Source organism: Centruroides vittatus, unplaced genomic scaffold, assembly GCF_030686945.1.
Source record: "Centruroides vittatus isolate TY-2023 unplaced genomic scaffold, ASM3068694v2 contig_79, whole genome shotgun sequence".
NCBI lineage: Eukaryota > Metazoa > Arthropoda > Arachnida > Scorpiones > Buthidae > Centruroides > Centruroides vittatus.
The window spans coordinates 150,793-178,091 of record NW_027122509.1 but is presented as its reverse complement, the minus strand read 5'-3'; the positions used below and the strand labels follow the sequence as shown (position 1 = coordinate 178,091).

At 34.8% G+C, this 27,299-nt stretch overlaps 2 protein-coding genes across 3 annotated transcripts in view; both read right to left on the bottom strand.

The window, feature by feature from the left end:
• Positions 1–6,704, bottom strand: part of LOC136981716 (piggyBac transposable element-derived protein 4-like) — a 37,148-nt gene extending 30,444 nt beyond the window's left edge. The window contains exons 1-3 of the mRNA XM_067278064.1: positions 6,670–6,704; positions 1,071–1,267; positions 881–952 (exon numbers count right to left, since the gene is read on the bottom strand). Of these exons, the coding sequence (XP_067134165.1) occupies positions 881–952; positions 1,071–1,220 (222 nt within the window). The 5' untranslated portion in view covers positions 1,221–1,267; positions 6,670–6,704. The remainder of the gene's footprint in view (positions 1–880; positions 953–1,070; positions 1,268–6,669) is intronic.
• Positions 6,705–9,179: 2,475 nt separating this feature from the next.
• On the bottom strand, positions 9,180–22,121 carry LOC136981713 (uncharacterized). 2 transcript variants are annotated; one of them, XM_067278057.1, is made up of 17 exons: positions 22,079–22,121; positions 21,858–21,941; positions 21,611–21,795; positions 19,713–19,836; positions 18,856–19,636; positions 18,735–18,783; positions 18,251–18,365; positions 18,007–18,177; positions 17,833–17,937; positions 16,849–16,998; positions 16,617–16,736; positions 14,897–15,077; positions 14,704–14,811; positions 14,489–14,628; positions 13,862–13,985; positions 9,521–9,639; positions 9,180–9,448 (listed from the first exon to the last, which is right to left on the bottom strand). In XM_067278057.1, exons 1-17 carry the CDS (start codon positions 22,100–22,102, stop codon positions 9,200–9,202), a joined length of 2,829 nt encoding a protein of 942 aa, XP_067134158.1. In that variant the 5' UTR covers positions 22,103–22,121; the 3' UTR covers positions 9,180–9,199. The 2 variants fall into 2 exon arrangements, with proteins under 2 accessions (XP_067134158.1, XP_067134159.1); XM_067278058.1 differs by lacking the exons at positions 9,180–9,448; positions 9,521–9,639; positions 13,862–13,985 and having other exon boundaries at positions 14,492–14,641.
• Between the last annotated feature and the right edge of the window lie 5,178 nt (positions 22,122–27,299).

Below are 27,299 nucleotides of genomic sequence, written 5' to 3'. Positions count from 1 at the left end.
ATCTCCATAAGTTGTTCCAAGTATCAAACAATCGGTGGAGTTCATTTTATTTTCAATAATCACTTGTTAAAAATAATTTTAAAAACATTTATTAATTTTTTAAGTTAATTTTAGTGTCCAAAACAAATTAACGATAAATTAATTAACGACAACATGCAAGTAAAACTTGTTAAAACATACTTGCACACAACAATGTTGCAAAACAGGTTAACAGATTTGGCAACAATTTCAATTGAACAAGAGCGAGCTTCTACACTAGATTTAAAGAAAAACTAGTAGAAAATTTTGTATAATTGAAGAAAGGAAAAATTAAAATTTGATTTTCATTTATTATACATATTGTATATTAATAAAGTGTGTCAAAATAATTTTTACTTTTTATATTTAAAATTTCATTCTAAAAAATATCCAACTTGTGAAATAAGAGACAAACTCGACCAGGTTATTTTGCCTGGGCTGCAAAATAACCCGGTACCTACACTGGCTATGCATTGCTCACATATCCAGTTTATGAAGACTGTATTATGTACCCCGTATATGATATTCCTGCAGTGGCAATGTACACTATATTATTGATGTCGTCATTACCTAAAAGATGCCTAACGACTGTCTCAAGTGTATTAAAGTACTGTTATACAGATATAATTCAGGCAATTCTGAACAACAAAAATAAAAATATAGGCATCACACTTAATTTTGTTATCTAACTTTTCGGAATGACCCAGCTACAATAAACAATTAATATTTAAAATATAATTATAATATTTGAGAAAAAAGTATATAATTTCAGGTAATGATGATTACAATTTTATTATTATAATTAATTAATAAAAAATACTGAATAAAAAGTGATCTTTGAAGAAATTTCAAATTTGCTTACAGGTAACAATGGATCAAATTCAAGCTTCACTTCCGAAGACGTGGGCGACTGGGGTTCGTGTTTGATACAAATCTGCAAAAACAAAAAATACATTAAGCTTGCAAATAAGAAAACGTACAGACAGATCTTAGGTATGGAATATAAAATATGAAGACAAGAGAAATTTAGGGACTTTTAGAATAAAATTTACTTTCTTATTTTCTTCAATTGTAACATCATACTGTTCACATTTAACATTAACATTTCTGTTATAGACTTCAAATTCCAAATCGAGCTCTTCCTTGACGAAACCCAATTCTGGTTCAGTCTTGACGACGACATGTGATCCTTCGGCCTCCATCTTGTCTACTATCTTTATAACGTTAATTTGTCTTTATTCTTTTTTATCTACATTCAAAATAATTTATTATCTATGAAAATTCTCTATTTAAAGTGCATTTTCCTAACAAATTTAACTCTTACACGAAAGAAAATATAAAATAATTTTCTACAAAGTAAATTCGATTTTTGTTATGTCATAGTTCTTTAGCTAAAACACTACAGTATACTCCCTATAACACGGTAGATATGTTCCGTGTTGCTCTATAGCGGAAGCTCTGCCAGTTAAGGCCAGTTCATAGTCTGCTTTCAATAGATGCCGCAGTTCCACTGGGGAAACCAATGGTCATCAAATAACATTACATTACGTTTTGACAATTCATGGTATATTTGACAGAATGCCAAGTTTCGCAAACCAAACTTTTTTTAAAGAAAAGGACTTTTAAAACTTTAATGTATTTAATATTCCTACCAAATATGATTGTAATAAGATTAGAACATCACCACAATATAATAAAGCTTAGATTGTTTGTTTGGTTAAGTTATGGCAATACAACATTTGGGCGATCTGCCTAGAGGGAATGCCTTCCAAAAAATCTTTTTAATGGTAACTGGCCTCTATTTGGGTGTTACAGTTGTGGAGAAAACCCGGAAAACGCCACATTGCATCCCGTTCTGGTGAGGCGAGAATCCACGACCAAACTTCTAGTGTTCAGGGAACGGAACTGCCTGGCCACTGGTGGGCCAATGGCCAGGCAGAATGCTTAGAATGCTTAAAAATTCTCGAGATATGTTTACAATTCTTAGAAAAAGTTGATAAACCTATGTTATAATCCACTCCAATCTTCCCCAAAAGTCTAAAAACAGTGTTAAATAAAGAAATCAGTAAACAATAATATAATGTTAGAATTAGCCTAAATGAGAAAGATGGCACATGGATACCAATCCACGTGTCAACTCTCACTTATCCTTCCATCCCTTTCATCTCACACAGACTCTTCCAGGTGGGCTGACTCGTGGGCTGTGTATCTTTATGCAGGGAGAGCATAGCAAAAATGACACCACGAGCAGCTATTGCTACACCATAGTTTAGAAACACTCTCCGCTTCAGCAAAACATGGACACTGTAATATATTCTCTAATTTCAGTTACAGCCGAAAGTAGCGTTTTAACTAAAAAACTACAACATAACAATAAAAGAAGGCACAAAGAATTGAGCATTGCTCTTTCCAAAAATATGAACAGAACAAAGAGACAGAAGATAGATAATTATGTAGAAGATACAGTATTTTCTTATTCTTTGGGTGACTTTCAGAGTTATTTTAGACTTTCAAGAAATTCTACAGAAGTAAGTTTTACTTTAAAAAATTTTTTCTAATAAGAAACAAAATGCTATAATTTATAAAACAGCCAATTTAATTTTACATGTGTTATTCTGTAAGATTTTGTGAAAATTATTTTTTTTTAATGAATCAAATTTTGATATTCATTAAGTTTCAGAAATTAGTTTATAATGTATTTTTTCTTGTCAGCATAGTACAATACCAAAATTTGTTTAGTTAACGATTATAAATTAAGTTAGTCTCCTGTATAATATTAATTATATGTTCCACCTGTTATTTTTTCTTGTTCATTAAATAAAAATTATCATCTGTGTTTATTTTTATAGGAAATTATAAAATTGATAAATACAACAAGGAGTGAAATAAAGATGGGTCCACCTTGTATTTCTACAACAAAACAATATAAAAAAGCTGCAATGTGGATAAAAATCTAAACTATAAATCTATTATCCTATAACAATTAAAAGAAGTTTTGTTAAGAATATGGACACTTGCCAATCAAGACACTCTCAGAGGCATTTCTGACAGATTTGGCTTAAACAAAGGTCATGCTTATAGGAGCTTTATAATTTCTGCAACAAAATGTGTTCCATGTTAATTAAGTACCATATTTACTCGTGTATAAGATGATCTCGCATATAGGACAAGGTGGATTTATTACAATTCTAAGTTTATTTCAAATAGAATATTATCAAATGTATGTATTAAGGCAAACAACCATGTTTTCTTGATGCTATAACCTTTTATCTACTCAGACTCGTCCTCCAAAGCTTCGTTACAACTCTCCTCTTTTTCACTCTCACTCCTCAAAACATAGTCGTCTGATCTGTCACGTGAATTTGAAATGCAGTATTTACTGAATGACTTTGCTATCAGCTTTGGAGGAATGCTTTTCCATGCACTTGATACTCACGTAGCAAAACTAAAAGATTATAATATGCATGACCAGAAAAAGTTTATTTTTTATGATTCAGAATGTGCAAATATTCATTAAAAATACCAACTTAACAAATATGAAATAACTACATTAATGATGATTGCTAAATGACGATTGCTAAATGACCAGCTATATTCATACAGTCTCTTTGAAAGCAACACTCATCATAACCTTTTTTTTAATAATCTTGAAACCATGTCGGTAATTGTTTTGTCTCTTGAACACTATGTAATGCAAATACCCGAATTGAATTGAATAAACTCAAAGACGAGAACTGCCAAGTGTTCGGGTATTTGCATTATATAGTGTTCAAGAGACAAAACTCATCATAACCTCGATAGCACCCTGCTATAATGGCATCATGAACTATACACGGTTCACAAAAATTATTGCAAAAATGTAAAGAATCCTTTGCTTGCGCCTATAGGACGACCTAGGTTTTTGAAGCAGTGAAAAATGAATAAAAGCCTCGTCTTATATGCGAGCAAATACAATAATTTTATTAAGTGGCCATCAGACAACTTGGACAACACCATACATAAGTTTAAGCAATTACTGAAGATTCCGTTGCCAGGTGTAATTGGATGTGTTGACGGAACACATATATTTGTAAAGGTACCTAAAAAAGATAGCCAAAGTTATTTTAACAGAAAAGAATGACATTCTATTTTATCACAAATAATTTGTGATGCAGAAATGCACATAATTAATGCTTTTGTTGGATGGCCTAGTAGCTCCAATGACTCTCAAGCGTGTAAAAAAAGTCCAATATACAATTTCTTACTGCAAGAACCAACGAAAAATTTAAGAAACAATTATTATTTATTAGGTGATTCTGCATATCCTTTAGATACTTTTTATTGGTACCATTTAAAGATTACAGTAGTCTCCCAGTAAAACAAAAAACTTATAATAAAAGACACAGTTCTGTCAGAGTAGTTGTGGAACAAACTATAGGACTTTTGAAAGGATGTTTCTGCAGACTCAAATATTTAGACATGGAAAATATCGCGGCCATGTCTAAAGTGGTTGTGACTGCACGCATTTTGCATAATTTATGTATTAATAAAAAAAGAAAAGAATATTTCAGAAGACATATTACTTGATAACTGTAATGATGATAATGATTTTCCAGAAAACACACCAAAATCGTGAAGCTGCCATAGAAAAACAAAACAGAATAGCAGATTTCTTGATGCAGAAGTAAAATATAGGGTATACTATAGATTACTCCCTATGGAATTTCGTGTGTTTGGGTATATATCTGAACTCGGGACCGAGACGAGTTCAACGATACTCTACTTTTGGACCAGAGACAAAAATAAAAAAGTTATCATACTTTTTTCCGGCGATTGTGCGATGATAGGGAGTCGCGTCGCTCTCCACTAAGTCGGCCTCGCTATCGCAACCGGGAGTCGCGTGCTTGCCGTTAAAATTGCCTTTCGTAGATGTTTCGCCCCCTTTTTTACTTTGTTCAAGAACTCCCATGAATCGATCACTAGTTTAGCACATGGCGGCGTGTGGTGGCTTCCATACAAGAGGTCAGTCGGGCCGCCATGTTTGCTGCCATAAGTAACATTAACTGAAATGGCGAACGCGCGATGATCGGAAGTCGCGTCGCTCTCTCCGCTCTCATATCGCGTGTTTAAGGCTCCAGGAGATGACTGTAGTCCGACGTCACGGTTTGCAGACTTTACCACAAGATGGCAATACTAGCAACTACGGTGCAGTCTGCATGAGAGCATTAAAAAAGTTACCATACTTTTTTATTTTTCGTCTCCGGTCCAAAAATAGGGTACCGTTGAACTCGTCTCAGTCCCGAGTTTAAATATATAATCAAAGTCCTGAAATTCCATAGGGAGTAATCTATACTACACCCAAAATATATTTTAAGTGCATCATTTTGTATGAAACTAGACATATAAAATAAAATGTAAATTTAAATTAATTATACAATCTTGTATTTTTTTTTTGTATGAGTACATTTTATTATTTTAACACATTAATTTGTAATATTGTTATATACAGAGTTCCTGTGCACCTGGAAAGTCAAGGATTTTCATTAGTGTTTGGAAAAAGTCATGAAAAGTTAGGAAATTTGACAAAAATTCTCAAAAAGTCATGGAATTTGCTTCCTTGGCTATCTTGTTGATGTTTTTGCTCACAATAAGGTAGACCAAGTTTAGCCATCTGCAAGCAGCAAGAAGTTTAGCCATCTGCAAGCAGCAACTTATGAAAAGGCATGCAGAATATTTTCAAGACCCAATAATTATTACACAGAAAACAAAACCGTAATTAATAATTATCATCGTCCTAGTTCGGAAAATTCAAATTAAATCAGACATATAAGTAGGTAAGCCAAGATCTTTCCGCAAAATCTTCCACAAAGTGGAGGGCACAGCTCCAATTGCTGCGCACGATGACAAATCGACTCATTTGAGTCCTCCTCAACACTACACTCCACAGCAGCAATAACTTGTGCGCGCACTGTATGGTGTCTTTGCGGATGCCTATTATCAACTAGTGTGTGCACGGTGCGAAAACGATCCACGGTTTTCCAAATAACTTGCTCGACAAACAATTATGTCGACCGTAAAATGGACATAGCGCACCCTAAGTTTGGCAAACCGAACCACGATTCTCAAAATAAATTTGCACAATTTGCAAGTGTTGTTCTGACATAAGTCTATTCACGGCGAAATGGCAAAATGTACCGACCACGAATCAACTGTCAAATTGACAGTCACTAAATTTAAATTAAATTAGAAACAGTGTTGCCAATTCAAAAACCAAATCTCTGGCAGCACTGTTTCGTCGGCATGTTTAAACACTAAGGGCATAAAATTATCTTTTAAGTAAAGCCAACACCACGGCCATTAACATTATTTTTACATGTTTTATTTCATTTTAAATTTGTATACCCCTAAAAAAACACCCTTTAGAATTCAACCAACTTTTGCGGCGAAAAAAAGTGACGTCATTCTGTCGCTTTTCCTTGCCGCTTTGCACAAAGAAACGCGGCCTTGGTCTATCGTTTGGCTGCACAGGCTTTGTTACGTTTCTATACTTAAAATACTAGTAGTAATTACTTTTAGGCGACTTGTACATGCATTCGTATTACACAGATTTATTTAAAAGTAACTTTTACTGAAAATCAGTGTTTACAATATTTAAACTTAAGACAAACTTACAACTTCCCGCTGCAAGTCCTTGACAGCACTGCTTATGGGGGAACGAGCGCACCCTTTCGGCAATTACTAAATCCTCATAATTCATAGGAAAAAAATAATAATATATTTTTTTATATTTACAAAAAGTAATAAATTATTTTTGAATTCGTTCAATTATTTCTTTTATTTTAATTTTTTGGACTCTGCGGGAATAAGGGGCCTTTTTAAGACCCGTGATTTTTTAAAAAGAAAGGCTCAAAACAGGGCGGCCGAGTTATTATTTTTTTAAATTCTTTCCGCTTTGCGAACAAAGTCTCTTTTTAGCAGGCCCATTATGGATTCGTCAAGACCCACACTGGAAAGGCCGGATGCCCTTAGAAATCTTTGGGATTTTTCGCCCGGACTGGATTTGATCCCGGGTACACCACAGCGGTAGGCTACCATGTTGACCGCTCTGCCATCCGCCAACAAAAGTCCGAACAAAAGTCGATATCATACAAAACAAGAATTTACTTCGCGATCCCGTTTCAAGCTTACGATAACCGCGACAAGTGTTTAGCGATCGATTCTTCATTCATCATATCTTAAACTAACTTAAAACTATAAGTAATCAAACGCGAGGGAGGAGAAGTGAGAAAGTCGAGCAGGGGAGTCTGACTAAAATGGTGGATATGGGCGATATCGGGGCTTTTCTTCATATAATGTCGAAACAGTATGGTATCGGGCAATTTATCATCTCGATCTTCAAAAATTTTATTTATTTCTCTCGTCGTTATTCAATTCTCAGCATTTCCAAGACCCTGGTTATCTTCTTTCTGATTCATACATTGAAAAATATAACGTGCTATTTCCCCTATACACACTGTACGCCTTCGTTTCCCTTATATACACATATGCTTACAGAGAAATAAAACACCAGAGATTTAATAGTCTACTACCACTAGAAAATCGCCAATAGGCGCATGTTTGTGCTTATCCACATGACTTCATTTTAAAAAAGAGCCTACAACTAGGGCCAGATTTGTACAAATTCTAAATAAGCTATGGCTTAGGGCCTCCATTTTTACATTATTTGATGGTGGGAAAGAACTTACTCTATGTTATAGAATAGAGTTAGAAGGGATTTTTCGAAATTCCTCCCCACAGGGGAGAGGGACATGATTAAATCTTCTAAATATATTATGCAGACGAGTTGATAATAAAAATCAGTGCAGAGCCCAAGCAGTTAGGAGTTGAAATTTGAAATTTGGTACACAGTTACGGTACGTCACTAGAACGCACACTAAGAAGGGATTTTTTGAAATTCTTCCCCACGGGGGAGAGGGACAGGAATAAAGCTTAACACTTCCATCAACAATGGAACTGTTACGTAACAATGGAAGTGGTAAGAAAAAGCGACGTGCAAGACGCAGATGCAGTTTTTTCGTTTTTGCGGGAAATCGAACATATTTTTAGACCCATCTAAAAATTCTCTAATTAGTCTGGAAACAGGGGATCCCAATTCTTGCATTCTGTGAAAATGGGTAACGTTGACTATAATGTAATAATCTTAATCTTCACTATCGTTAATTTTGCCCGAGCAACGCCGGGCCCACCCACTAGTCAATAATAAAATGCATAAACTGTATAAACTTTATTGAAATAAAATGGATGCCCATTGAAGTAGAACCTTCCATCTCCCTTCGGTGTGGTTGTCATTTATGAACAGCCCCTTATAATATCTGTCTACCAATCCAGGATGCACGGAAAAATACAATGTGTCAAAGAAGACTTGGGAAAGAATTTTTTTCAAGGTGTTTCCTCCCTAATATGTTAGGCTCCATACTTCAACCATCCAGTTGCCCCATTGTGGACTGGGTCAAACCCATGACGAGCTTGATCAAAGCAGCCCTCTTAGTGCCCACAGTGTGAAAAGAATTTAAAAAAACAAAAGTAAACTTTTAGACTAATTTCTAGAGGTGAGAAATCCTGTTCCGGAACTCAGAGTGTTCCGACAGAACTGGAAGGCTAAATGGTTTCGCAGAATCAATGTGTTTCTATGAGGAAAACTACCATACTACCATAAAACCAAGACACCTTACCCCTCCCGATTTCATCCCCTCTTATTAACTCCTAAACCATTTGTAGTTCCAACTGGAACGTTCTTCACACTTGACGTAAAACTGTTCTTAATAGTTCCGAGGAAATATCATTTCTAGTAATTTCTTACTTTGAACAATTTTCAGTATATTAAACACAGCTTAAACAGCCTTTGTAGATTCAGAATGAAACTTTAATTTCAAGAACATAATTACTGTCTAATGTTTTCAAATCAATATCAGCTCATTTTCCTATTTCATCCATACATTTTTGATCAATATAGATTGAAGGCATCAGTCAATACATATTTTTCCAATATGAAAGTTTCGTTCTGAATCTACAAAGCTCTGTTTACTGTACTATTATCCAGTGAGAAGCAGTTAAGTTAAATTTTTACATTTACGTATTGTATGAAAATTCGATACTACATTGTTATAATTGATAAATTAAAATTTTAAAGATACTAAAAATTTCATTTATTGAACTGCTTTAAAATATTCGCGACCGACTCGCAAAATGTAACAGTTTTTAAACAATTTAGCATCAGGTTCTCCTTTTCTTTGTCCCTCGAAGCGGAGCTCGTCCATCTGCGAGCCAAATCGAGTAACAATATTGAAACGTCGTCGATTAATTTCACATCTAACGTGCTTGCCAATCTACATATTTCACAGAATAAGCTTCTTACGAAATCGACGTTTTCATTAGAAGCACTCCACACATCCTATAAATTAATCGAAACACGTTAATTAACGTGTAATTATATACAATATCATTAATTCTGATTAAACTGTACCTGAATTAATTTATTCAGAGAGGAAAGAATGTAATGCCATGGTATATCTGGAACCTTGTTGTTGTTTAGTAGTAACAGTGCATCAATGAATGTATGTATGGCTTTCAGTGAGCACATATCTGTTAAAAAAAAATGAGATTACCTATTCCAAATAATTTTTGAACCAGATAAATATTTCAATAGTTCATACTACATTCTACTTTATGGTTTTCTAAATGATGGTTGGCTATTGTTAAATTATACTCTCATGTAAAGAATTGAAAACTCAAAATACTATGATAATCTAAGGCAGTGATTCACACTTTTTTGATGATCCCCAACTGTACCCACAATGCCACTAACCCATTTTCCCTTGTATTTTCTCATACAAGCCTTTCTTAGCTTGAAAACAGAAAAACTTTTAATGAACCTCACACTTTGTCCTTACCATACATTATTCTCCATATCTGGAAATCATTAAATGCAATGTTTCCTCTTACCCATTTTAACAGAGAAAAGGAAAAGGTTGTCAGTGACTCCAACTCTTGCTTATAAATCGCCATTTGGTCAGGACCCTGCATCCAGCACCCCTGCTTCCCCTGTAGGTTTACTCACTGCTCTGAGGGACTAGCGCCCACTCTGGAAACCACTGATCCAAAGTATCATGTAATATATGCTTCTATCATCTATAACACACCAATTTAATTGGGATAATGCACACTTATAACAATTTTACTACATTTATACAATGAAAATTCATGCAAAACTCATGAATTCTCCAATCAAACAAATGTAGCATTACAGATTTTCTGTTAAATTTCTCTTTAAAATGAGAAAAATATTGGAAAATGGCAGAATGGCTAACCAGCCTACCACTCTAAGGGTCCTGCGATCAAATCCAAATTCGTTAAAAAGAACCCCAGAAATTTTTTGGGAGGTGATCCATCCATCTAGATTAACAAAGTTAATTGATATTTGTAATTTTGGGATGTTTTAAATCTACTACGGTACTTTGTTACCATAGTACCATACCAATTAGGAAAAAATGCTGTGTCAAAAAATAGGTTGTGGCAAAATTTTGAGATCTTCCAACCATAATGTATTATTAATACAGCAGAATCCAGCATGGACATGATTAAAAAAGGGTCTATTAAAGAGATCAAAATGAAAAATGTAATTAATGTCTCATGTTAATTGTTACAATGGCTACCCACCTCAGTGGGGACCTGGGATTGAATGTGGGTGGGTTAAAAAATTCCAGGAACTTTTTGGAAGGTAAATTAACTGGATATGTCAGATCCAATCCCTCACCACTTGGCCACTCCAATTTGAACCTAGTTGAATCCATAATAGGCTTGCTAAAAAGGCACTCTTAGTGCCCACAAAGTGGAGGGTTAAAAAAATATGCTATCAGTTATCGTACATTTTTGATAAAATGTTACCGACTATGAAGTGTTGCAATTTATGCAGGAGGAATGCACTGATTTTAACAAAATATTTGGACTCGATTCAACTTCTTCCTTGAGAGTGAAACTAACTTACGACAGATCAACCATATATTGTAGAAAAAAATTGTAAAAAATGTGAAGAATTTTAAGGTCTGACATGGATTCAAATCTAAGTCTCTCAGAACAGCAGACAAATTAATATGTTTGTAGCTTTGGTCATACATCCAGTATGGTGTGAATAAGGCAGTTTAGTTACTTAATTCTCTACTGACATTTCAACATGTTTTTGCATTGATCGAATGAAGATTTCTGCAATATTGAAGTAAATATTTGCAATTTTGTAATGTAAGAGTATCTATACTGGTGCTGTTTTAGTTTTAGTCTTTATATCTGTACAGGTACTCCTCACTTTATGACCTATCTGCTTAACAACCACTCGCACTTACAACTAATCGAGTTTCGACATGCAATTTGGGAAATCCCCTTTCTCAGCTTGAGTGTCGGTCAGTGGCAAATGGCGACATGCGCACTAAGCGTACTATAATAGGCTTGTGCGTACTATAATTGTCTTATAGTACTATATTATAGTACGCTATTAGCCTAATAGTCTTTTTATGAATAAATTTGAAGTTTGTTGCATAATTTGTATAATTTTACAACAATCCTATATTCCCGGCGCAAGCTCCTTGCTTATCGACCAACTTGCTTAACGACGTAGTGGTCGGAAAGTGCGGAGTACCTGTAGTTTTAATTTTAGCTTTAGTAAACTAAAACTACAAGGCCAGATGACCATAAAGCAAAGTAGGCAGCCTACCACTCTATGGAATCCTGGATCAAAACTAGATGGGTGAAAACTCTTCAGGAATTTTTCAGGGGTGGTCTATCTGGAAACGTCATGCCCCGACTCTAACCACCTAGTCACTCTTAAGGGCTTGCCAAAATAAAAAAAAAGCTCTCTTGGTTCCTACTGGGCAGACAGATGTTTAAAATAGGTCCCACAGCATTACTGGTAAACTGAAGTTATGGGTTCCAATTCCACACTAGGTCAATCTTTTTATCAAAACTAGACATTTTAGAATTTAGTAGTTTAAAAATAATGACAGACTTTCAATCAGCATTTTACACACTAGCCAAAATACAGTCTGCAACACTACACACACACAAGCTGAGATAGGCTGCATGAGACTAGCATATTATTTAATTCTTAAGCTATGCAATAATATACAGAAAATCCTCATTAATTTGAAATCCCATTAGTTCCTGGTCGGAGATATAAAGATTTACACATTAAGGAATTCGGTTAGTTCGAAATATGGCTAATTTGAAATTCAAGGTGAAAATTCTGTGCAAACTGCGATATGCCTATGTTAACTTGTTCATTTAGATCGAAGTGCATCCATGCTATAAGAGAACAACAAACCAAGAACAACTCTAATATGGTTAACCTGACTTTGCTTTTATTTTCAGGTGTCACCTTATCCATGGATTACCCTTTTTCTCTTATCTCATAAAATACGGCTGGGTTTTGGGATTGCAAGATTTGGCTATGAGCAGTAGATTGAGATATCTGTAGGGCTGTAGGATACCATATTTGTCACTTAATTATTTTTAAAGTGGTCCAAAAAGTAGTTAGACTAAATTTCGAGGAATTCTGCTTTACTGTTTATATTATATTTTCGCAGAATGAATGGCATGCCAGTCTATCTGGGGAAGACCAGGAAATCATATACAGTAAGACCCCGCTTAACGTTGCCTCGATTAACACTGACTTGATATAACGCAGTGTGCTCGAAGCTTTGAAAAACTCAAAATTTACGCCAATTCAAATTATCATGGCATTTCATTGATTCGTATATAATACAATTATTTTCAAGAACAAACCAATCAGGAAAAGATGGCAATTTGTCATAGTACTGTACATTCCTTATATCTGTTTGTTTTGTGCAATTTTGAAAAAATATATCATCATGGATGCCATAGGAAATATCGACTCGGCTTGCCAAGAATTAACTGATGCACGAAAAAAGTGAGAAAGAAGTTATGGCTGAAGGTATCCAAGAATTCTCAACCAGAAGAGCCTATTGCTGTATCGTTAAGTTGACCAAATTGTCAACCTAATCGATACAGCACGACTAGGATATGTGTACGAGCAGGATATTGAGGAGTTACCACAGGTTTCTGATGAGATCCTTACCAACGACGACCTTCAAGAACTGGCAGAACAAAAAATTCGTGTAGAACTGGAGAATACTGATTCCGAAAAAGAACTCAAAGAATTTCTCTACACAGATTTCCTTAGTGTCCCCCGCTTAATGCGTATTAAGCGGGGTCTTACTGTATTTCATGTGGGGAATGCTGGCATGCTGATTTAAGGTCGGGGTAGATGGTCAGTGTAGCCCACACTGACCAACTACTACTTCTACTAATGTCAATAAGTCATTAATTGTTTTATTGTCTTGTAAACGAAAACTCTCGATTTTAAGTCGGTCAAATTACTTTATTGTACTTGGAAAAACGTTTACTTTAACATTTAATTAACAACTAGTTTTGTTAAAATCTGATTAATTTTATATTTTAGTCGCAGTTTAACCAGATTGTTGGTTTTCCCCATTTTTATGTGCAAGCCAGTCATTCCACAAAATTACGGTAAAACCTATCTGGTAACCTGCAAGGTTCTTGCCAAACATACACCGTTTACCTACAGTTTATTTATATTGTTATAGTAATTATTATTAATTGACAAAAATAGTATTCTGTATACCTAGCCATATTCCATTTGTTTATGGCTTTTGGCATACTGTATAGAAATACGCAAATCTCGGATAGTTCAAAGTCGCGATCATTTCATCCCTTGAATTTCTAAGGAGGATTTCCTGTATAATTGTCAAATTATATTTAGAACAAATATCCATACCAAATTTAAGTACTTCGTCACTCAATACTAAATCTGAAGGAAACAAATTGCAATTGCTGTCGTAGTACAAACAGACAACCGAATACACGAACTTCCATTCTTCGAATGTAGAAGAGAGCAGTACCTGAAAGGAATATTAATTAACTCTTTATTAATAATGTAATTAGCAATAGTAATCTTTCTCCAAAACACCAACAAAACAAAAATACAATCATGACTTAAAATCTTGTATGTATTTTCAAACAATCAAAAGACTTAAACTACTGGAATGATGGAGAAATGGTCAAGGCAGTTAATGCATTGGTCTACCACTCTGAAGGACAGAGATTCAATGCAGATCATCGAAACACCCTAGGAATTTTTCAGGATGTGATCTACGTTGGATCCTGTTCTCTGCCATTCAACCAGCCCACTGTTGCCTGGCCTTACTGTGATGGCTATCTTAGTGCCCACAAGGCAGAAATCAAGAATAAAAAACTGCACAAGGTTATTATTATAGAACACAATAAATCCAGCAGTTCATGTCCTTTAATTAAAATTGAACATTGTGTTGAAAGATAAATTTTAAAAGAACAAAAGATAACATTAATAATAGCTTTTAAGATGCAAAAACATAAAATTAGTTACCTCGCTCAACGATATAACTAAATACGAGTAAGAAATATCACAGGTAAGACCTCTCGACCTTTCTTCAATTAACTTGGAAACGGTTTCTTCTTGCATTCCAAAATTACTACCGGTTAATAGATATACATGTGAAACCTCTTCTGTAAGTAGCAACTAAAAATGGTTACACTGCATTGATGTAAAATTTGTTTTGAGCGCCGATAAGGTAAACTTACTGAGATCGTCCCTCTCGATTTCCGTATTTTCAAATTTTGAAAGAAGATGAAGATACCAGATGGGATTGATCAATTTTAAATAGTCAAATAACTTCCTAACAGGTACATCTGAAATTAAAAAAGGTGTATTTTTTAAATCAAAAAACTTACTTTAAGCCATTATACAACTGAAAAAAAAAAAAGACAAACTGACCAGAAACAGTATGGTTTTGCAGTAAGCCGGGAGTAAGAGAAGTGAGAATAGTGAGTATTGTTTGTCTTCTTCCAGCATCTCTCTTCAGACCGAAGTACCGTAGCAGTCGATACAGACAGAATATTAATGCTACTCTGTTCACTTTATATTCGTTTTCCAACAAGATTCTTTCTGCAATAACCTATTGATAAAAACAATAACAAGTTCCTGACATATAAAACTAGACAAATTATTAATTTACAGTTTAATGCAATCAAAGTTTATAGAAACAATATTGCATACAGCATTAAGTCAATTTACTGTTTGATATGTAAGTCATACAGTGATGTAACATCATATTTACAGTAAATTCCTCATGTTTATGTAGAGTTAATGACTTAAAAGTTAGTCTTTGAAACACTTGTCGATTTATTATCACATTGACAATGTAATCTTCAGTGGCTTTGACGCTCAGCATAAAATTACACATCAAAACTGACAAAATCTCAATTTTGTATATACGATTCTAACAGTGGCGTAGCGAATATAACTGGTGCCCGGAGCATAACTGGCACCCGACACTCTATTGGCGCCCTCTCCCCCCTCCAGAAACGCAGTTTGTCTTGAAGACCATTTGGGTGCCACTTGCAGAGGGGCGCCCAGTGCATAATACATCCCCTCGCTACGCCACTGCATTCTAATTCCCAAAACTAAATAAAACTGATTAATGTTGATGGTAGAGACAAAGCAGTATGTGTACTTTCTACAGTGTTATTTTAATCATGTACAGTCCAATATCTGTACGCACAACAATCTTAGAATTATGAATCTGTTCAGAAAAAAATTACTGTTGTTATGATTAAGAAACCTCAAATTAGAAAGATGCAGATGAAATATTGCAAGACTATAATTGAAAATCAAAGAGATTACTGAATGTAAAACTGATTTTAATGAGCTTAAAAACGATAATATTTAAGTAAATAAAAGATTTGGTTTGTTGCGCATGCACAACTTTTTACAGAACAATGGAATAAGATAATATGCCTGATATGCGATAAGTGTTTCGGGCATACGCACCTTACATGTCGGCATGTAAGATATTCCCGAATAAAGCGTGATGTTAAAGATGCCCAGTGTCTGCCTATGAACCCAATTGTGAAGTAAAGAATAATTAAAAGAAGACACAGTTTCGGAGTAAGTCAATGATAATCCTATGCTTTTAGTCAAAATTTCTGAAATTTTGCAGGTAGGTTTGTTTATTAGGGGGATTGATAGTATTAAATTTTGGTGGTTAAAGATCAGTGGGATAGGGAGATAGAGGGGAGGGTCACGTGTCATATCTCAAGTAGGGTCAGACTTAATGACTGTTTTGTGTTACTAGCATTTACAAATTTTATAAAACCCTTCCCTACCCACAAAATTAAGCTTTCTGCCATTTTATAATAATTAAAAATATAAAAAGTTTCTTAAAATATCATAACAAATGGTGCCACCAAACTTTTAAATGTCGCTGTATTATTTCTACCATACAGAATTTTGTTGCATTGTTTTCTTTTAGTCAATATTTTCAAGTAAATTTTCATACAAAGTTTACTGTTCATAGTCAAATAATTATGTTCAATGCAAATCATCATCCTTTATGTTATTATTAAAAACACTTACTCACTTATGACTTAAAAGTCTGTGAATTACGTATTGCATTTTGCCATGTCTACACATAAACACATTAAAAAATACTTACCTGTAGAAGACCAAGAGCAAAATCTAATGTTTCGAGTGGCCCGGATGTTTTCAAATTTGGTAAAATGTACCATAGGAAAAGGTCGTCAGGAGATACAATCAACTCCTTCTCATCATCCTTCTAGAAACATCATTACATTAATTTGATATCAATTACAATTTCATCTAATTAGATATCCTACAACATACAAAATAAAATTACTTTAAAATTTTCACAAATTTAACATCAATACCTGTGTTAATATTTGTATTAAAGAGATTGCATTATTCAATTCTTGTTCGGATAATTCTTCGCTTGTAATATCACAAAAGCATTTAATAAACAATGATGGAGAATTGGTTGATTCTTTGAATCGACACAAGAACGATATATCTTGAAACATCTATTAAAATTGTAGAATTATTATACAGATAAATACAGGGTGTCCGAAAAGTTACTGTGCAATGAAAAAGGTTTTATGTACAATATTGCAATTTCTCTTACAGCAAATATTGAAAATGTCCCCGTAGACGTGAAGATGACCACACACAACACTGAATACAGCTGACCCTTGATAATCCGACGTGCTCAGTAGTCCGACGCACCTCCCGTCAAGGTCACCGTAGTCCCCGTCCCGTTACGTGTCTGCTTGCACAGAAGGATGTCGCAACATGAATCTCCCCACCCAATTCTTACACGATGACACACATTTCTTGTGTTTTCCGTGAGCAGTTCTGTATGTACTGTATTATTTATGCCTATACATATTGTATGTACATTTATTGGCTTCCATATTTCTTTTAATAAACATGTTTTAGTTAACCGAAATGGGTGTTTCATTTCCATATTAACCTAGGCAGCATTTTACTCATAAAATGTAGGAATATTGTAGGCTACTACTAGCAAAACAATGCCAAATATGTAATCACTTTCGGTAATCCGACACCCCTTTGATCCCGTACCTGTCGGACTATCAAGGATCAGCTGTATAGTCAAAAAACATTCTGGAAGTTGGCAGGAGTGATCTGTTCAATACATTGGGTAATTGTTGTGTTCAGCTCCTCCAGAGCGTGAGGATTTTCTAACATTCCGTTGCGGCTTCCCGGGAAAAGTGAAAATGTAGGACATACAACTCACAACTCTCAGCTCAAACTGTTCATCATTACAAATTTATCACAGCAGAGTAACTATTCAGACACCCTACAAACAGTTATACAACAGAAAAATTAAACATTACCTGCGATATAATGTAAATCTGTTTGTTATTATTAATGGCTTGCAAAATCATACTGGTAATGACGTCTGCGGGAGATTGCAGACAATACACATAGATCTGATTCGGCTACATTTTTCATTTGTAATCATTAGATTCTCAAATTGACATTAATTAAAATTATAAAAGATACTTTACCGTGTTCTCGGCTGCCTGATAACTAACAATCTGATTTAGGAAGCGGGTGAGTTCCACCTCAAAATCATTAGCTTTAAACACACTTGGAATCCCGTACGAATCTAGAATGTTTTTCAAAACTTCTTGCTGTCGACAAGATGATGGCAGATTTGCAAATGCATTTAAGATGATCTGCAGAGTGTAACGTATAATATTATGGAAAAAACTTAGTTGTTACAATCTTAAATTGATAGTTTTAGCTTACCTTAATCATTTGCTCTGTCTGGGTGACATCGTTATGAATGACATTATCCATTAATAAACTTAAATATTTTGGTTCAGACAACAGATGCTCCCGTCTTTCAAGGAATTCCACTATACTAAAAATAAGAGAGCCTCTAATATGTCATTTTTTCTTGTTATGTAAACAATAAATTTTCATTTATGGTTTCTGTATTATCAAAACAAAAATACTTTATCATCCAGCAGTTAATTTTCAATAAACAAACATTTTTGACTATGTTAACTCACCAATGTTGGGATCAAACTGATGATATTCTAGAAAATTGGTTCAAAATTCCATAGTTGTGTGTGATTCAAACCTGATAATGGATAATTAAGCTGGCCAAAAATGCTTGTATATTCAAAATTAAATGTAGAATAATACAGGGTTTTTCAGTTTTTATGTTAACTTCATCCAGTTTGATATTGCATTAATTTCTATACGACAAAAATATCTCGAAGCTTACCTGTCTTCAGCAATTTTGTTCTTTTTACCCCAGATTTGATCCAAAATTTCTGTATTATTAGAAAAAAATTTCATTTATAAATGGTAGATATTAAGGATTTTGATATGTAAAGAGATGTTACCAGTATATGCATAAAGCAAAATATCATTCGTCCAGCTTAAAGTCCCATGCAACATCCAAGCCGAAGAGAAATTAAAGGAAAAGGCATCGATAAAAAATTCCGAGATATCTTTCATCAGCAAGAATGTTGTTTCTAAATTTGGATCTTGCCGAACAAAATCGCTAGTTAAGAACTCTTTGATGTTCTGATATATGCAGAAGGCAAAAGTTCTAAATGGAATTTCAACAGAACGAAACGACGACACTTCTTGTGTAGGTACTAACGTATTTTCTTTCAAACAATTTACAATTATCGATTTTCCTCCTTCACACATTATAATATTATAAATTACATTTATAAGTCCGGTTACACGCCTCAGTAGCCGCAGAGTTATATTCTCATACTTGTTGGACAAACCTCCATCGTTTAGAACGTCGAGTGGAATGCATCGATCATCTAAATTATCGAAGTCTAGAACCGAATCTTCGTATTTCAAGTTCCAGATATGTTTAAATATCAATGATAATACAGCTAAAGAAAGCCTTAAACACTGGTTACTATTGTTATTTCCATTAGTCACTTCAAGTTGCATTAATTCAATCTTGGATGTAATATTTTTGAGTATTGGATCAATAATGCTCTCTGTTTCTTCTTCACAATCAATTTGACAGCACAGATGTAAAATTATTCCAATGCAACACAGAAGTAAGCATCCGTCGTTATCAACAGGTTGTTCATTACTGTATTCGATACTCAGCTGAATGATGTCGCATGCAACGTCGAGTGGAAGAGAAGCTACACACTGCAAACATAAATAAATTTAAACATTTTACATCGAAAATTAGGATAAATTTTATAACCATTATTTATGCACATACCTCCACGTTAAATTCCTCCCATCGGAAAGCCTTTACAAGTTCAAAATAGAGATTCCAATGAATGTCGGGAAAGACATTGGTAAGAGATTCGAAGTAGTCATTCTGTCCTTTCAATTTATCTTTCCTAAATTAATAAAAATATATCTAATCTTTTGGTTCTTTATAAGATAATCTAATTTTTGGTAAACTTGTGAAATTTCAAAGAAAAAATTTTGAAAATTCAAAAGATATGCAACATTCAATAAGCTATACATGTCAAAACGACCCATACGGCAGTTCTAGTGTTAAGGAGGAAGGGTTTCAAAAAGCGCATCATTTCACATGATGGGGAGGAAAAAGTTGAGTCACTATGTGTACTGGCAGTAGTGGCATATGAATTTGTTCTTATAAGTCTTCTTACTAGTAATGCTAATAAACAATCACCTAAAAGATATTTGCAGAAACAATAGCGAGGTTGAGGCCGAAGTTTTAAACGCATACGTCAAACGTTCGGCGCCGCTTTCCTGTAAACCTAGAAGTTTAACAATGACGTTTGGAATGTCGAACATGATTCCACTGACTTTCCAAACTTCTAGGCTTACAGGAAAGTGGCGCCGAACGTCCGATGTAAGCGTTTTCGCATTTAAAACTTCAGCCTCAATTTCGCTAATAACTTAATAGATACTTTGCATCAAAATCATGTAAGCCAAACATTTATTATCAATGCTTACTTCCAGAAGCTGAATTTTCTTTCCAAAGAAACATTTGTTTTTTTTTCGAACAAGTTTTTATAAACTAAACTTACAACTAACCGAAATGCTTGCAAATTCAGACTTAACATCACTGATTGTGCAATGCTAGCACATAAAGAATATTACAAATCACACAGTACTGAATTATATTACCCATGACAAAAATCAGCATTTTTAAGTTTAGAAAGCTTCAATAAAGAAAAGAATATCAAATATAAACTCCTCAATTAAAGGAACATTCACAAACCATTTAGTCTGATATTTTGTAAATTTCGACCCTTCTCTTCCCAACAATTCTTTGTGGCCAAACAAGTGACACCCCCTACCCCTAAAACTATAGTCTAATGAAGTCAGACAATCAAGTAGGTCTACTTTTAATTATTTTATCTTTAAATTTAGACATCAGGTGGGAGAACAATAACAGCTTTGTTGCAACCCTTCTGAAGAAACGTAAAAACATACAATAAAACAAAGATCAGTTAAAAATAAAATTATAGAATGCAACAAAATGTTACAATGCTTGCAATTAAAAAACTTTGGAACTATTCCCCTGCTAAGCACATGGACAGAGGTCTCTTATACAACTACATAGACTCATGCCACTGTCATCTTATCAGTTGCAAATTAATATTTATATAAACATCTCAAATCCTGACGTTTAATAATGTGCCAAACAATTGCCATATTAAATCAGGCACTTTACTACTACTATTAATAATTAAATTCCGAGTAATTTGGTACTAGAGGTCGGTGTTAGACACCATCTCCGGTGTTATAAAATTTAATGGTTAAATTAATATTTATTAACTAATTTATAATATTCTGAAAGAATTTAATTATTAATAGTAACGGTAAAGTAGTCCAGTTCAATACGGCAATCGTATGGCTCGATTGGTATCGTCGATTTATTGTCCCTTCCGACCGACATTGCTTCTAACAGTTTCCCCTAATTCTGTGATCCTCCCTGCAAGTGATATGTGTAAAGCACACTTTCAACAGATAATAAGCTATATTGCAACTAGAACAATTGTTTTATTTTTAAAAAAGGCTAGAATGTGACCCAGATTCTCCCCGTTGTAGCCCACTGGCTTACTGCTACAGCCAGGCTATGTGGTTTGCAGATGTTCCCTAGATCATTTTAAAAAGTGATTTAAGATACAGCCATACTTCATTACTGTGTATAAAATGGAAGCATGCATTCTTCTCTTGCAGTTTTCCTCCTCAAAATTAAGAGTTTGGCTCTTTAATTCATCGATTAACTCCAGACACGAATTAAAAACAGCACCAGCAACTTGTATGCATTCTTCCTTGCTTAAAGGTACACTCTCTTCTTTCATGTCATCATCTGCTTCCTGAAAGTAGGTATTTTAAATTGATAATAGCACAAATTATACCAAAAGTAAATATTAAGTACCTGTTGTGAGTTCACTTTACGTAAGGATGAGATAAGAGCACCCTGTAATACCGCAATATCTACGCCAAACTCGAACATGTCTCGCTTAAAAATAAATTTAAGACGGTAAAAGATATTTAAAACAATTCAAAATCGCAAGGACGATGCTAATTACAGACCAAATTTATTTATTTCTTTCTTTCTCCCGTAGGTTTATATGGAGACTTCAGCCCGAAATTTACTTTAACAATTGTCCGACATGACATTCACCCACAATAACAAAAACACGTGTTCCAAAACGTTTACTCAAATCGTCACCAGAGGCGCTTCGTGAAGTTTAGTTTCTTTTTTATACAATTTTTTTTTTGAAATGGTTGAAACTCTCGCTACTAGAAGCGCATCTCACACACTTTTATTTTCAATTATTATTATTTTAAAAGAATTAAATTTATGCTTCCATTTTTTTTTGTTTCTTCATGTAATTCAATATTATAACAAAATTTCGTTACGCCTCTTTTCTCTTTGCAGACAGGATTTTTATAAATCTCATCTCCGGTTTAACATGCCGGTAAGGAGAATGGGCAGATATCTGAGCAGTCAATGTGGCAGCTTATCGTTCTGCAGGATCCGGAATCGAATCTGGACGGGTTTCGGGAAAAATTGCAGGAATTTTTAGTGGAGATGGTCCATTCGGATAGTCGAGTCCCGTCCCTATCAGCCGGCCGCTCTATTGTGGACCTGACCGAAATCATAATAAGCTTACTAAAGAAGCTCTCTTAGTGCCCGTAGGTCAGAAGAAGTGAAAAAATAAAACGAGACGGCCAAATTGTGAGAGATTGCTTCTGTGACGTTTTGCGTTAACAAAACTAATTAAAAAACTATCTACGTGTGTTTATTAAAGCGTATGTCTTCTGCACCTGAAAACATGTAGCGTGCAACTACGAAGACAGCGACATTTCAGTTTCGGAACTAGGACGAAAACCTATAACAGAGTACAGAAATTATGTTTGTGTAAATTGCAAAAACCGTGACTTTGGCGGGACGCGAACCTGCAATCGCTGGGTTCGGAAACTGATCCTTGTTATTAAGTAAAAAAAAAAAAAAAAATTACAACGTTCAAGCAAAGTATCATAATGCGATCATTTCACATGCGTCTTTTTTTTTTTTTTTTTTTTAACTCTTTCCACCCTGTGGGCACTAAGAGGGCCTCTTTTAGTAGGCCCATTATGGGTTCGGCCAGGCCCACAATGGGGCGACCGGGTGATGAGGGACGGGGCCCGACATATCCAAACGGACCACCCCCGAAAAATTCCTGGGGATTATTCGACCCGTTCGGATTCGATCCCGGGTCCCCCAGAGCGGTAGGCTGCCATCTTTACCGCTCGGCCATCCGGCCGTCTAATTTCACATGCGTCAAAAAGGATGTACACATGCGGCGCGGCAAGGAAAAGCGGTGTTGCAAACGCATCTTCGCCACGCGGCAGCACAACTACACAAGCGGCAATCCGCTTACATTTCGGCGCATGCATTCAGTATTTAAGATGGCGAACGATACCGAGACTTCTGCTATCCGCGTTTTTACAAATTTTGTTTTGTATTGCTTGTTTTATTTAATTAGACGATTTTGTCGAAGATTCGAACGAAAACTTTGGATTAGAGATATTTTCTTGAATCGAGAAAGAACTGGTGTACAAAATAGGCTTATGATCTCTCGATAAAGAATGCTGTTTCGAGTAAGATTCGGTAGTTTGTTCTTTGAATTAAATTATATATGATTATTTGTGTAGAATTTGTGTTAAATTTTATTATCCTTTCCTCTTTATTCTGATGTGTTATCTCGGTTAACCGCGTCGAACTTTCCGCCATTAAAACACCACGTGATTCTATTTTCTCACGTGACTACCAGACGAACTATTATTGGCTGATAGAAACGCGTCTTGGCGGAATCTTTTCTGTACTGACACGGCTTTCGATCCAATTGGCTGAATTCTAGCGTTCTGCTCCGAACCAACCGAAATCGCCCCTATTAACGTTGCAAGCAGTTGCAAACAAAAGAAACGGCGAAATACCGAACGTTCAAAACTACAAGACTTAACCTGCAACAACTTTATCGAAGAAACAAATTTAGCGAAAGCAAGACACTTCACGTGGATTTGCAGACATTTCGAGTGAAATTTTACAAGAAACTTTAAAAAGCAGTTGTACTTTGAATGCCGTGATTCTTTTCGCCAAAGCATTCGTTAAACTGAAACAACGTAGTCGTAGAGAATAGATTTAAAAATATAAATATGTTCAGACATGAAATTGCAATTTTTACACAGAATATTAAATGTACATACAGTGTATGAAAATATAGTATAACTGAGGACCGATACAAGCGTGTTCGAAATTTCACGTACAAAATTCTAAAAGGAAAGAACAGGTCGTAGTTTGGTTCTCTCGTTCGAAAGAGACTTCCCGACGCGCAACGTTTCCCGCGTTCAAATGCGTCACGCATTCTCAACTCAACCACGCACGATTAGTAAAAACGCAAAGCGCAGTACTTTCACAAATATATTTTAAAGCAAATTTTTCGGAAAATTACCATATAGATGTAGCCATGCCGTTTGCGGCCATTTTATAATTAGAGAGATTGAGGCCGAAGTTTTAAACGCGAAAACGTGTACGTCGGACGTTGAGCGCCGTTTCCTGTAAGCCTAGAAGTTTGACAATGGCGTTTGTAAAGTCACCGGAATCATGCTTGACATTCCAAACGCCATCGTCAAACTTCTAGGTTTACAGGAAAGCGGCGCTCAACGTCCGACGTACACGTTTTCGCGTTTAAAACTTCGGCCTCAACCTCGCTATTATGGAATATATTGTACGAATTAAGCAACTATTTTGAAGGCTGTTATTTTACCAAAACGTACATATTATTTATACGTATAATTTAAAATGAAAAAGACAATATCGACGCAGTGAGAAATTTTTCAAATTGTAAAAACAGAATAGCGATTTTTTGGCTATTTGCATACTGTCGAACTTCGGTTATTCGATAGAAAGTGGCATTTGTAACTTGGTCTTCGACGTGGTTAGGTGTGATTGACGAACCTGACGATTTTATCTTAAGGTATTTTGGCCTAATGCACGTGAAAAGATTGATATTTTGTGGAAGAGAGAAGGAATTTTCCGACATTTCATCGGAGACGACTCTCGAAGATCCTACGTAATTTTAATGCCAGTCGTTAAGAAACGGAGGTAAGCACGCGGGATCTGAACGTGGTTTTTCAATCCACGTGCATCGAGTCGATATTCGTTTCAAAAACAATTGTGTATTGGCGCAGAGATAAAGTAATGGTAATTATAAGTAAATAAATTATTTTTGTTTAATTATATGTAGGATTTCAAGTGTTAAATAAGTTTTTGGGCCGCAATGGTTCTCTGACTTATAACAATGCCCTGTGTGGTTAACTATAAGAATTCGATAGTAAATTTCCGAGTCTTCGATTAATTGATGTGAACAGTAATTGAAATTAGGGTAGAAGTTTATAAAATATACACCTTTTTTTTCCTCTTAATTATAAAATAAAAATGTAATTCTTAAAGTGGAAAAAGATGACATTCATTTGTTCACTATTAGAGAAGATACAAATGTTCTACTTTAGTTATTAACCTGTGATTGTAAATAGTGTAATTTTTTATTCTGTTTTCACAATAAAAAAAATACACTCATTTATAATTGGAGGCTGCATTGAAGTAAATGATTGAGGAAATGTAACCTTAATTAATAGATAATTTCCAAATACAGAACCCTTTACGGTTAATGTTACCTTAGTTAGCCAAAATGGCGGCTCGTCTCCGATTCCAGCAAGGAAACAGTGGGATGTATGTTCTAACGTAACCTAACCTACTCTAATAAATTACCATAATTATTAGAATAGGTTAGGTTAGGTTAGAACGTGCGTCCCGTTAGTTAGTTAGTTAGTTCTAGTTTTTTGGCACAAGAGCCATACAGGCTATGTTGCGCCATGACAAACGTGCGTCCCACTGTTTCCTTGCTGGAATAGGAGACGAACCGCCATCTTGACTACCTAAGGTAACATTAACCTTAGTGACTGATTTGTGTAATGGTGTGTGTGAAATTTGTTGTTAATTTATAGAGGGGCACAGATAAGCTCCAGGAATGAGTTTTAAATCATTTTTGGCGTTCCCTTCCTGTGCAGAGAAACGTTTGGATCTCTATATTATTGTCTACTTTACGTGACAATATGATGATGTCCAACGACAGTTGTAAATGTTAGTGTTAACGTACTAAATGCCAAATTACGGGGCATGTATGATTTAAATCTCGTGACTTGTTGCACTAGTATCTATTCGACGTATACTTAACTTCCGGTAGTGAGTAAATAGTGGAAACTATACGGGAAGTTTAATCTACTTTTAAAAATATTGTTGTCTTAGAGAATGTAACAGTTGCTGAATTATGAAAAAAAATTAAATGAATTAGGGAGCAAGATGACAGGGACGAAGGCAAAACTTTTAGAAAGGTACAGAAGCTTAAAGTTAAGAACAAGCATAAACTGATGTTTTTACGGTTGTTGGCATTTGTTTTGCCAATTGAATTGCGAAGACGACAATTTAGTTTTAATTACTTGACTTCCACTTGTAATATACTTTTAAAATTTTAGCAGTGGCGTAGCGAACGTAACTGGCGCCCGATACTTTATTGGTGCCCCTCTTTCCCCTCCAGAAACACATATAGTTTATGTTAAAGATCATTGTCATTAATGTTTGATGACGATTAAAATAATTGTGAACTGGTTTTAAATTAGCATAATTATATATTTGGTAAAATTCATATCATTTAATATTCAGTTGGACCTCATTTGAATAACATCAAACACATTTGTAATTTTAACTGGTTTACTTATCATAATGCTTGTTTTGACCATGAACTACTATTATTATGCTGCATAAATTTTCTGTTGGACTAGGATCTGGATTTCTAGAAGACCAGTCTAATACTTTTTTATCTTATTATCTCATTGAAATATCCAATTATTCCACCAATTAAAGGTCCAAGTGCAATTAAATTATTTTTAACATATCCTGATATTTCGAAGAAGACATTTTTTTTTTTAATCAACAATGACAATATCAGTTTCTCTGCTGAATCCAAAAGCATCCCAAACTATTACACTGCCACCTCCTGACTGACTACTCGTTCTAACTTGGCTTCTCTTTTCACATCCTTCCAATAATATCCATAACCATCCATGGTCTGGTCCATCTAAATTCTACTTTTTCCTACTCCTTGGTCAAACTCTTGACAGATTTTGCCTATTGAAGTCTTTGTTGCCTGTGAAGAGGTATCAAATTAGTATCAGCTTCATTTTTCAGTATTTTATGTTGTTATTATGAACACACCACCACATTGTTTGATGGGACACAGATTTTGGTAAATTAGCAGCTACTTTTCTAGCC

What these genes read in the sequence shown, in the direction of transcription:
- LOC136981713 (XM_067278057.1), bottom strand. Translation starts at nt 22,102, where the DNA reads ATGTCATGTCGGACAATTGTTAAA. An exon ending in GTAAAGTGAACTCACAACAG is followed by an intron (nt 21,796 to 21,857) that starts GTACTTAATATT and finishes ACCTACTTTCAG; the next exon opens with GAAGCAGATGATGACATGAA. An exon ending in AGACAGAGCAAATGATTAAG is followed by an intron (nt 18,178 to 18,250) that starts GTAAGCTAAAAC and finishes TACACTCTGCAG; the next exon opens with ATCATCTTAAATGCATTTGC.